An 11,644-nucleotide genomic window follows, 5' to 3' on the forward strand; every position below is an offset into this window, starting at 1 on the left:
AACTGAAATTCGGAATTAAAAATAAGGAATATTAGAAGTAGAGTATAGAGTCCATATAGAAATACAATTAGAAAATAACTGAAATTCGGAATTAAAAATAAGGAATATTAGAAGTAGAGTATAGAGTCCATATAGAAATACAATTAGAAAATAACTGAAATTCGGAATTAAAAATAAGGAATATTAGAAGTAGAGTATAGAGTCTATATAGAAATACAATTAAGAAAAAAAATAGAAATTCGGATTTAAAAAATAAGGAGTATTAGAAGTAGAGTATAGAGTCCATATGGGAATTTAAAACTAACTAAAATTTGGAATAAACATAATAAAATTAAAAGTAGAGTGTAGAGTCCGTATAAAAATACAATTTACAAATAACTAAAATTCGAAATTAAGAAAAACATGGGAAGAAGAGTTTAAAGTCAATATAGGAATACAATTTAGAAGTAACTGAAATTCGAAATTAAAAATTAGTTTAAAGTCCACATAGAAATATAATTAGAAATAATAAAAATTCAGAAATAAAAATAAATAATATTGGAAGAAGAGCATAGAGTCTATATAGAAATACAATTTACAGAAAATTCGGAATTAAAAAAAATAAATATTGAAAAACGAGTCAATATATATAATTTACAAATAACTAAAATTTGATATAAAAAATAATTAATAACTAACACGTATATAAAATACAATATGAATATTACATATTAGTAGTTTTGTAAAGTTATTGCAAAATTTAAAATTATGTTGTCATTTTAATATATTTGAATAATATAATGAGAAAACATACTATATGCTATTATATGAGAGAAAATATAATGATGCTAGCTGCGCAATCTGCGCGGGCCACTATGCTAGTTTTGATTAAAGCACAAGTTCATAACTGAAGTAACTGTACAGTAGTGCAATAGTGTATTAGTGTGCACTACAATATCCCCAATTTTACATTTCAACACAAGCGGGTCTACAACTCTAAACAAGTATAAAACTACTATCTAGTGCTAGATGTATTGACTGGAAGTTGAGCACTGGAATCTAATAGCTCGAGTGGACGTCCACCTGTTTATTGTATGTCAACTAAATGGCTGTGAAATATTTTAAAAAAATTGACAAGATAGATCAATATGTAATATATCACTCCACAAACATGTAAGTTCAAATTCAACTTCTATAAGTTGTAAGAAAAATAATAAATTTAACTGTAAATATACATATATTAATTTAAGTCTTGTTTGTTATTTTTGTTACAATTTGTAGAAGTTGAATTTTAACTTGCATGTGTGTGAAGTGATATATTACATATTGATATATCTTGTTTATACTTTTTCAAATTTTTTTATAACCATTTAGATGATGCAATAAACGGGTGAACATCTACTCGAGTTGTTAAAACAGTTTCCCGGTGTAGTATAGCTACTTGTATCGGAACATTCAAGAATCTGCTCTACGTGACCGCACTTGGGTATCGTCTGTTACATTGGAGCCCGTGAGGAAATCTCTATACCACTTGGCAGACATCTTGGGAATCCTCTCCTGCGTGTCAAAATCCACATGGTACAGCCCAAACTTGATGGTGTAACCGAATACCCACTCAAAATTATCGATGAGTGACCACATGAAGTACCCCCCTACATTTGCTCCCTTCCTGCAGTTTAGCATGTGCCAACAGGCGGATCTTTCATGTGAGCAGGAAAGCACAAATACACCTTGCAGCAAACACGAATGGATTTTACATGCATATGCAATACAAAATTCAGCAATAATACATCACCTGACCGCCGAGGAAAGATACTTGAGGTAACCTTGCAGGTAGTTGACCCTTTCAACGTCATTGATCAAATCTTCCATGTTGGTATCGCTATGTTGTGAGTAGCCTGAAAGCAAATACCATGACCCATGAATCCATGATAAGTGATGGGGACGGAATAGACGCATAAAGCCATATGAACTTGCAACTGGATCTTCAGGGGGTTGAGTCCAATGCATATCACTACTCACCGTTTTCTGTAATGTAGATTGTTGTGTCCTTATATCTACCATTGACGTACATGACAGCCGACTCTATGCTTTCTGGGACAACAAAATACGTTGAAAATGCAGTCTGCAAGGTCGATCATATCACATATTCAAATATGAGATACATAGAAACCAAACAAATATTGGACAAAGTTGATTGAAGATCAAGTAGGGACATAAAAAAGTAGAGAAGTACTAGTTCTTACAGGTTTCCCGATTTTTGCACCGTTTCTTACACCGGTGGTGTAGACGAGAGCATTCCCCTCATATGTGTTAAGTGCGCACGGAGAATAGATGCAATCCTTTGCGTAAATTGCTGTGTATTGATTAATCCCAATGAAATCCACCTTGTTTTGCAACAACTTCTTTTCTTCTGGTGTAAACTTTGGTAAGTTTGATGAGAGGATCTCTCTCATTTCTCTAGGGTATTCACCAAAGAATATTGGATCCAGAAACCTGAAAGTAACACATTAAAACTGTAAAAAAATGCATTCGAATTGAATGTGTAATATATTCTTAATAGTGGAAAACACAAACATAACGGAATGGATATAATCTTGTAGTAGGTATCATAAATTAGTTCTCATAAATAGAAGATATGGAATACTTAAGAAACTCGGTATCAATTTGATTTAAGGAGTAATAGGGACCGTTGTATATATTAGACTTGTATGACATACTGATCCGCATATATATAGTGCCTATTTCTTCTTAATAAGAGAATAGCGCTTGGTATGACTTACTATAGATATGGAATACTATAGGCACTATAGTTTTTGTGACCATGTCTTTTTTTTTTCTATCTATTAAATTTCTAGATCCACGGACCAAAAGGACACCTTCAAAGCTCCAACCTTAGAGACAACTTGTCAGTGATCAATAATCGTTCCTCTAATTTAATCCTACTCACATGTTGCACGTTGTAGTTTATGAGTACTGAAAGTATGTCAGTGCACATGTTCTCACTATTTATATCTTAAAAACAGCTAGCACACGTTACCATTACTTTTTTTTTAAAAAAAAGGAAAAAAAAAACCAGCACAGACGTCGTGATCACCGTGTATAATCTTTTTTCATTGCATCCCCATCCACATGAAGTTCAAGAATTACGGAACACACGAGGTAATTTCTCTTCTTTTTTTCAGGGTGTTCTAATTTCTAATTGATGGACACTGAATTTTTGCCACTACATTTTGCATCACTAAAGAAAAGGGAGGTAACATGCAAAGCCATACCAATCCACCTCGAAGGCCAGCGCACGCCGTGCCGCCCGCACATCCTCCGTCGAATTCGTCAGCGGCTCGTACCATTTCATCGCGACCACGATCCCGATTGAGCCGCCTTGCTTTGCCTAACCGCACACACAAAAAAATCTCAGACAACACGTCGAAACATACTAGCCAGCCAAGAGCTCAGCTAAGGAGGGGTTGGTTGTGTTGTGTGTGGTCACCTGGTAATTCGTCTTGTAGTTGTGGACGGCGGCGGCGTGGGAGAGCAGGATGTTGTGCGCCGCGGTGTACGGCTCCCGGCGCGAGTCGCCGCTGTTGCAGCAGCCGAACGGCGGGGAGCACCGGTTCGGAGGGTACGCGCCCAGCATGAATTGGAACTTGGTGATCAGGTTCGGCTCGTTGAACGTCGTCCAGAACCTGACACGATCACCGAAAGCCTTGAAGCACACGTCCGAGTAATACCCAAACTCCTCCCTGAAAACGAAAAATGCATACGTAAATACCGGATTAACCTTAGCGGAAGCTGACATGACAGAATCACAGAAGAGGAAACGTGGCCATGTACGTTACCGGATTCCAGCGCCCAACCAACCGCCATATCGGATTTCCAACTCTTGTGGAATGTCGAAATGGTTCAGTGTCACGAATGGTTGTATGCCTGATCATATACAAAGAAAAAGAAAGAAAATTGCAACAGTTCATCTTGTTATTAGAGTATGAAAATGTGACGACTTTACTCTTACTCCAGCTATAGCTGCGATAGATATCTGAATCTGATCTGTCGGAAGGGTTACCTTTCTGTAGGAGCGCGTCGATCAGACGGTTGTAGAAGGCGATTCCTGCCGAATTAACTCCTCCAAACCGACCTCCTGCGAGGATTGGAGAACAACAAAATGAGGATATGATCAAATGGCGATCTGCAGGTAAAACTTCAGTACTGAAGTGAACATTAGTACTGCATGTGTTGATCTTGACATACTTGGTAGAATTCTTGCCCACGAAATTGAGAATCTGTAGGAATTGACACCCAAGTTATGCAGAATCTCCACATCTTCCTGTTCGGAACATTAGGCACGGTTATAAATCTAAGATGCATCATGCATCACATGAACATTGTTATAGCTTTGGCTTGTAAATTTTCTCTTGTACCGTGTACCGATGGTAGTGATCGTCCGCTACATCCCCGTTGCGTCTATCTGAGATTCGTCCAGCTGTGACGAATCGAAACAACTTTGAGAGAAAAACAAGAGGTTAACTTGAATTACATACGCGTGTTAACTGTTCCGATTTTAGGTAGAACAGTGGTAGATGTGATGTCGACAAAATAGAGAAGAATATGTGCATCCATCATTTGCAGATCTGAGCTCAAAGGAGAGCAATTTTGTAAATTAAGCCCCTCGTGTATATCGTTCCATCCACCATAATTTAAATCGTGTTGGCTGCATTTGCCACTGATGTCCATCCGTTTGACTATGGCAGTGGACACCACTGTATTTTTTATGTGCACACCTTCCATGCAATGAAAAGAAAAGGAAAAACGCCACAAGCACCCTAATAGTGTTTGGAGAATGATAGGAACAATGATACTGACATCATAGGATAGGAACAGAACACAGATGAGTCATGAGAAACCAAATGTTGCCTTGTCTGTTAAGCTACAACCAACAAAAAGAAATATAAGGCCTGATTTAAATCTCCAATTTTTTTTTTCAAAAATATCACATCGAATCTTTGGACACATGTATAGAACATTAAATATATATTAAAAAAACTAATTACACAAGTAGGAGAAATCACGAGACGAATCTTTTGAACCTAATTAGTCCATGATTAGCCATAAGTGCTACAATAACCCATATGTGCTAATGACGGATTAATTATGCTCAAAAGATTCGTTTGAGTAATAGATTTAACCTTCCCCGCAAAAAAAAAATTAGGCTCAAAAGATTCGTCTTGCGGTTTCCATGCGAGTTATAAAATTAGTTTTTTCATTCGTGTCTGAAAACCCCTTCCGACATCCAGTCAAATATCCGATGTGATATCCAAAAATTTTCTTTTCGCAAATTAAACAGGCCCTAAGTATGGTGGTGGCTAATGCTTAAGGGGCATGCCGGCATGGGCATCTTTCACTATAACAGATTAGGTACGGGCGTACGGCCGGAAGGGAAGGGAAGGGAATGGAGCCAGTCGGTTACATTGCTTTCCATGTAGGATGAATGAATGGTCGGACAAAAATGGTAAGAAATCCCAACTATATCCCTGTGTTTTGTGAAGAACGGTACTGTGTGTGGATAACTGGATATGATGAAGACGTTGCAACTAATGATGCGTCTATGCTGTTACTATCCAGGCATTTTCACTTTCATCTCATCCCTAAGCTAACCGGAGGAGAAGATGCCTCCTTGCATATCTTGGCAGTAGAATGCAGATCAGATTCTGGAGACAGTGGAACTGACAGATGATTCGGGCATCCATCTCGGAGCAGGGAATAGAAAGCACTCACCACAGTTTACATTCTTTCAAATTTTTTTTCTTCTCTTTTGAAAATTAGGCCCTCCATCCCAATATAAATACAACCTAGTATTATATAGGAGTATGTGATATATCCTGGACTAGGATATGTAACGTATATACTAGGTTACATTTATAATGCAACTGAGGGAGTAGTACTACTAGTAATTTGGAGAAGAAGGATTCAGGAGAAGGAAATAAAACAGAGTTAAGAATCAGAGTATGATGTTCTTAAAAAAAAGAAGAAGAATCAGAGTATGTTGCTGGTGATCGATGAACTTGTTGGCTGCTTGTGTGGAGGGATGACTTACCCTGCGTGTGGGTGAAGACGTCCCAATTGTTGAGCCCCTTGTTGTCGTCCAAGTATGCGCCCTCAATCTGGCAGCAGCAGAAAACGGAATACATGTCATTCACAGCCAGGAACGAATGAACGATCGAGAAGGAAAGGCAAGCTCCACACCCACCCTCCATGTGAGCAGCCCATGATCGACCAACCCACCTGGTAAGCGGACGTCGCGGCGCCGAAGAGGAACCCCACCGGGAAGTCGTCTCGGCGGAGCCCGCGCGCGCCCGGCGCGAGAGCCGCCAGCGCCGCGACCACCACCACCGCAATGCGCGTTGCCGCCGCCACGGCCATCATCGATCATTCGATCCCCCCCCCCCCCTCTCTCTCTCTCTCTCTCTCTCTCTCTCGTGTAGCTCGCTCCTCTGTCCGGCTGTCCCGGCTCGACTCGCCTTGCCTCGCTCAGCCGGGCGGAACAAGCTAGGCCCTGGAACGGGACGTGCGGGCCTTCGTCTCTCGCTCGGAGTGGGGCCGGAGTGGGAGATCGTACGTGGATATGAGTGCGCGTGTGAGTGAAGTCAAGTTGGGATTATCCTGCAAAACGTGGTGGCTTTTCAAGTGGGGATTATCCTGCAAGTTGGGATTAGACATGTTAAACTCGGTCCATCCAGATTCTCTCTGGCTCGAGTCCTCGACGCGCGCAAAGGAACAGGAATGCGACCGTGGGGGGTGGGTAGGTGATCAAATTGACCGTTCCGTCTCGTTATTGGACAGGTGAGGTAAACCGGTCGGCTCTATCTGGAGCCACACGTACCAGCAGGGGAGGCGCAACAGACTACAGGCACGCGAGGAGGTTGGTGGCAGTCGTTGAGTTTATCACCGCCGGCCTGTGCAAAAATTAAGTTTGGCTGATTCGGCGGCGTCTCACTCTCAAGCCAAGGCGTGGTCGACAGCGTCGCCGGCTGCGTGAAGCCGTGAACCACTAAAAACCCAGCCACGTTGTGGTCGCGCATTTCCTTTCGCCGGGCCATGCCCGTGGTCATGCTCTGTTTCGGTTTCTATGGCCGCAAGATGGATGGATCATGCATGGATGGTACGTAATCTTTTTTTTGAGAGGATTATGGTACGTAAATCGGTGCAACGGGGCCAAAGTTTGTACTACTCCGTACTCCTACCGCCCTAAAATTTTAGGTAAATTTTTGTTGAATATGACATATCCTAAAACTGTAAATCAACTATATAAATCTATATAAATCTAGATATATTGTCTGTTTAGATATATTTCATCCAACTAAAATTCTTTATATAGGGATTACTTATTTTGGGTTGGTTTGGAGGATGACATTGACATGTCTGACCTTGTATGACGCTGAACTCTATGGAGAATCAATCTGAACTAAAATATAATATCTTTCGATCAAATTAAATGACTTTGCATGACTAATATACTCTATATGACATATCGATATTGTTGTTACTTGAATGGTTTTTTTTCTTATAACTTTTATAGTATAATATATTAGCAGTATATATTGCTAGTATAAATGAGGGCACGTTTGAAATTTGCAAAAAAAAAGGGTGTTTTAGTAATTCATGCTTCGTCTTCAATTCAATAATGGTCAAATCAATGTAGAGCGGAAAGATGACACCATGATGAGGAGAGGCGTGGCCACGTTAGGCGTGTTGGCCAACAGGCGAATCTATACCATTCAATCATTAGGCGTGTTGTGCCATAGAAGTTCTTTTTTTTTGGATGGTTGTTACTTGTGGGGTTTGTTAGCACACAGCTGGGAATCGGATCCTCTGACTTCGGCCTTCCCTGATGTTACTCTGCAGTCACCCTGATCTACCATCCAGCAGCAATCCAACGACTCAGCTCGCAGATGCCTCGCGTGGTGCTCCTTGCCCGGCGCTGGCTCGGCTCACTCATGTTTTTTTGACAGAACTCGCTCGCGGCTCCTGCATGACGGCTCGCTTCCCCTTCCCTATCCTCTTCTCCTGCTTACTGCTCGCTGCGTCCGTGACGGCAGAGGCGGCGGTGGCGGGCGCACGGATCCTATTCCTTCACGGCGGCGGGCGAGCTCCCGCGGGTGAGCAGGGATCGGGCAGTGGCTGGAACGAGGGAGGGCGGAGCGGCACGTAGCAGGTCGGGGGCTGAAGGCGAGGTCGGGCGGCGGCTCCATCGGCGGCGGGCGGGCTCCCGCGGGCGAGCAAGGCTAGGGTGGCGGTTGGAGCGAGGGAGGAAGGAGGCGGCGGCACAGCTGCGCAGGCTCAGGTGCCTCGTGGCCGCGGTGGCCGACGCGCTCGCCAAGCTCAGGACGCCAACCTCTTGCCCTGTTTGCAGCAATGTACTGCTTGCTTACTGAATCATTTCAGATTGACTGCCTACGTATAGATGATTATGGACAAGATGGTGTCATGGATTAGCAGCTTCAAGCAAGGAGGGGCAGCTGACTTCAGACATTGTAGAATTCTAGTTCTGCTTTGGCTAGCTATTCACGTTTTATGATATGACTGCACCATGATTGTAACACTAGCATTTCCAGCTTCATTTCATTTTTCTTTTTCGTTTGAACCTGTTTACAGATTGACATTGTGTTGTAAATTTTCTTGGAATTGAATAAAAAGTAATGCTGATTGCTGCAAGTTCATAGATGCACAAAATGATATGTTGTTTAGAGATGCAATTCCCAGTGTCGGGCGCAGCTCTCGCCGTTCGCGCGTCCTGCTGTCTCCCCAAACCAGCGAGCAAGCCGAGCCTTGGGCACGAGAGCCGAGCCAGCGCCGAGCAAGGAGCACCACACGAGGCATCTGCGAGCTGAGTCGTTGGATTGCTGCTGGACGGTAGATCAGAGTGACTGCAGAGTAACGTCAGGGAAGACCGAAGTTAGAGGATCCGATTCCAGCAGGTGCTGTTAATTGTGCTACAAGTCTACAAGCGCACGGCCCAAACACGAAACGAGGTTAATTTATGCTCATTTGGATTAAATGAATTATATAAGAAACTAGCAAATGTGCCCGTGCGTTGCAACGGGAAGTGTACAGAACAGAAAATTGAGAAAAAGTTAAGAAAAATTTACATTATGTAATTAATTAAAATAAAAATTTGCTAAAATATTTGGTATTTTTAAGTAGGTAGGTGTATAATTAAATCAATTTACAAGTAAAGCAAGTGCGAAAAATAAAATAACATGGTTAAATTTAATTTTATTAAATTTTCCATGATTAGTTACGCTCTTTAGAATTTTATTGGAATTATCAGAGCTTAATTACTAATTTTTAATAATACAAACATCATTTAACAATTATTTAATTGGAAAAAAAATCTTCCTATGTTTGGACGAATATAGAAAAGTTTATATTCCCTCCCTTTTGTCTATTCTATGTGTCTCACTGTTTCCTTTCTCTGTTGAAGTCCATTTGATGTCCTTCATTCGGTGGCCCAATAGGCCGGCGGCCCGACGTGGGAGAAGTTGGGGCCGTCCAATCGAATGGACGGTCCAGATTAATCCTAACCTAAATAAATACACCCAAACCCAAACCCTAACCCTAACCATTCATTCCCCCCACCCCCACCCCACCCTGAGCGACGACGGCGGCGCCGCGCCCCCCCGCCCACCCGAGCGGTGACGGGCGCCCACTCCCCCCACCCCCTCCCACCCCACGCCCCCCACCCCGAGCGACGACGGTGGTGGCGCCCCCCCTCCCCCACCGAGCGGCGACGGGCGACAGTGTGGAGCAACGGCCGACCTCCTCTCCCTCGCCATGGGGCCCCGGGAGGGCTCGACTATGGCGAGCGGCGGCGCCCTCCCTTCCGGCGGGAGGGGAGGCGGCGGACAGGGGCGCCGGTGCCCTTCCCTCCGCCGGATCCAGTGGGAGGGGAGGCGCCGGCGGCCCGCCGGCATCCCAGCAGCAGTGGCGCCCCTCCCCTTCGCCAGATCCAGTGGCAGGGGGAGGCGGCGGCGGCGGCGCCCCTCCCCTCCGTCAGATCCAGCGGGAGGGGAGCTGGCAGCGGCCTGTGACGGCAGCGGCAGTTCGGCGGCGGCGGTTCGATATTTTTTTGGATATATTTGTGTGTATATGCTTCCTCTGATTTTATTTGTGTGATTGAATTCCGATTGGGAATTTTTTTTGGGTGGGGGTGATTGAATTCCGATTGGGATTTTATGGGGAGGTGATTGAATTCCGATTGGGATTTTAGGGGGAGGTGATGGATGAAAAGTTGGTGTACGGATGAGGTGACGACCGGAAAAATACGAATATTTATATTAGTTATAGATATAGGGGATCCATTGAACCTACTGAAAAAAATTGCTTTGAGATTTGAGAACCTTTGATGTTAAGATTGCCTCATAGAAATTTCGTATTTCCACTATATTTTGAAGGTTTCAAGCAAGAGGTTTAACCACATGTTTACAATTCCTTTGAAAGTTTCACTGTACTTTTTTTCTCTCTCCCTTCTCTCTAATAAATCAACATATATATATATATATATATATATATATATATATATATATATATTCTCAAACTTCCTATGTTTTTTCTGTGAGCGATTCAAACAACTAATTTGTAAATTTCCCATGTTTCATTGCCTACATAATTAAGCAAATCATGATACTAAAATATATTTTTCCTATACCTACCACTGCTAAAAACCGATTTTTCTGGACAGGGACCCATTTAGATTGCAGACGAACCATAATTGATCGCGTCTGGGAAAATAACCTCATTTTCGCGTACGGACCTATTAAGAGAGCTGCACGCAAAATTACCCACTCTCTCTTTCCCTCCTACCCACTTTAATTTTTTTCCTCTTTTTCTCCTCTCCTCTCTCCTCTCTATTTCTTTTTCTCCTCTCTATCTCTTTTTCCCAGTCCTCTCCTCCCGAGTACTGACGACGGCGGCGGGCGTAGGCGGCGACGACGCGCGGGATCCGGCGGGCGGCGGCCAACCCTCGCACGGATCCAGCGGAGGGGAGGGGCATCGGCGGCGGTGCAGCCGGAGGGGAGCGCAGATCCGGCGGCCGCCCTCCCCCCTCCCCTTTGGGATCCAGCTCCCCTCCCCTTCCCTTCCTTCCCTCCCCAGATCCGGTGGAGGGGAGGGGCGTCGGCGGCGGTGCGGCCGGAGGGGAGCACGGAGGTCAATGGGAGGGCGGATCCGGCGGCGCGGAGGCCGCCGCCGCCGCTGACGAGAGTGGGAGCGGTGTCCTTGGCCGCCGCCGCCGACGATGATGAGGATGATGACGAGGATGACGATGAGGAGGAGGCGGTGGCGCCGTCGCCGGATTCTAGGTTTTCATTTTTTTGAATTTTTTTTAGATTTTTTTCCGCGCGGGCGACATAAGCACCCGCATGCAAAAATTGCCATTTTCGCAGACTCCTGAGTGCTTGCGGGCCACTCACCCGCACGCGAAAATCGAATTTGACCGCACAGAAAAACCGTTCTCCTGGTAGTGTACGTCTAGATGAGCCCTTATAATTTTATTGATATATGATATGTAGATTGATTATGTTTTAGATCCAACCGACATTTCGAGATTCTTTGTAGAACTCTAATATCCATCGAGCAAACTGCACGTACTGATTAGAAATTAACTAATAAT

The 11,644-nt window shown here is 43.7% G+C and overlaps 1 protein-coding gene across 2 annotated transcripts; it reads right to left on the reverse strand.

The window, feature by feature from the left end:
- Positions 1 to 819: 819 nt before the first annotated feature.
- On the reverse strand, positions 820 to 6,570 carry LOC127770671 (beta-glucosidase 16-like). 2 transcript variants are annotated; one of them, XM_052296472.1, is made up of 12 exons: positions 6,224 to 6,570; positions 6,071 to 6,137; positions 4,398 to 4,459; positions 4,228 to 4,303; positions 4,043 to 4,117; positions 3,819 to 3,906; positions 3,470 to 3,722; positions 3,255 to 3,370; positions 2,226 to 2,475; positions 2,002 to 2,104; positions 1,775 to 1,877; positions 820 to 1,648 (listed from the first exon to the last, which is right to left on the reverse strand). In XM_052296472.1, exons 1-12 carry the CDS (start codon positions 6,404 to 6,406, stop codon positions 1,435 to 1,437), a joined length of 1,590 nt encoding a protein of 529 aa, XP_052152432.1. In that variant the 5' UTR covers positions 6,407 to 6,570; the 3' UTR covers positions 820 to 1,434. The 2 variants fall into 2 exon arrangements, with proteins under 2 accessions (XP_052152432.1, XP_052152433.1); XM_052296473.1 differs by having other exon boundaries at positions 6,259 to 6,568.
- Positions 6,571 to 11,644: the final 5,074 nt, after the last annotated feature.

This window comes from Oryza glaberrima, chromosome 4, assembly GCF_000147395.1.
Source record: "Oryza glaberrima chromosome 4, OglaRS2, whole genome shotgun sequence".
NCBI classification, from domain to species: domain Eukaryota; kingdom Viridiplantae; phylum Streptophyta; class Magnoliopsida; order Poales; family Poaceae; genus Oryza; species Oryza glaberrima.

What these genes read in the sequence shown, in the direction of transcription:
- LOC127770671 (XM_052296472.1), bottom strand. Translation starts at nt 6,406, where the DNA reads ATGATCGATGATGGCCGTGGCGGCGGCAACGCGCATTGCGGTGGTGGT. An exon ending in TGGTTGGGCGCTGGAATCCG is followed by an intron (nt 3,723 to 3,818) that starts GTAACGTACATG and finishes TTTCGTTTTCAG; the next exon opens with GGAGGAGTTTGGGTATTACT. An exon ending in GTGCAAAAATCGGGAAACCT is followed by an intron (nt 2,105 to 2,225) that starts GTAAGAACTAGT and finishes TCGACCTTGCAG; the next exon opens with ACTGCATTTTCAACGTATTT.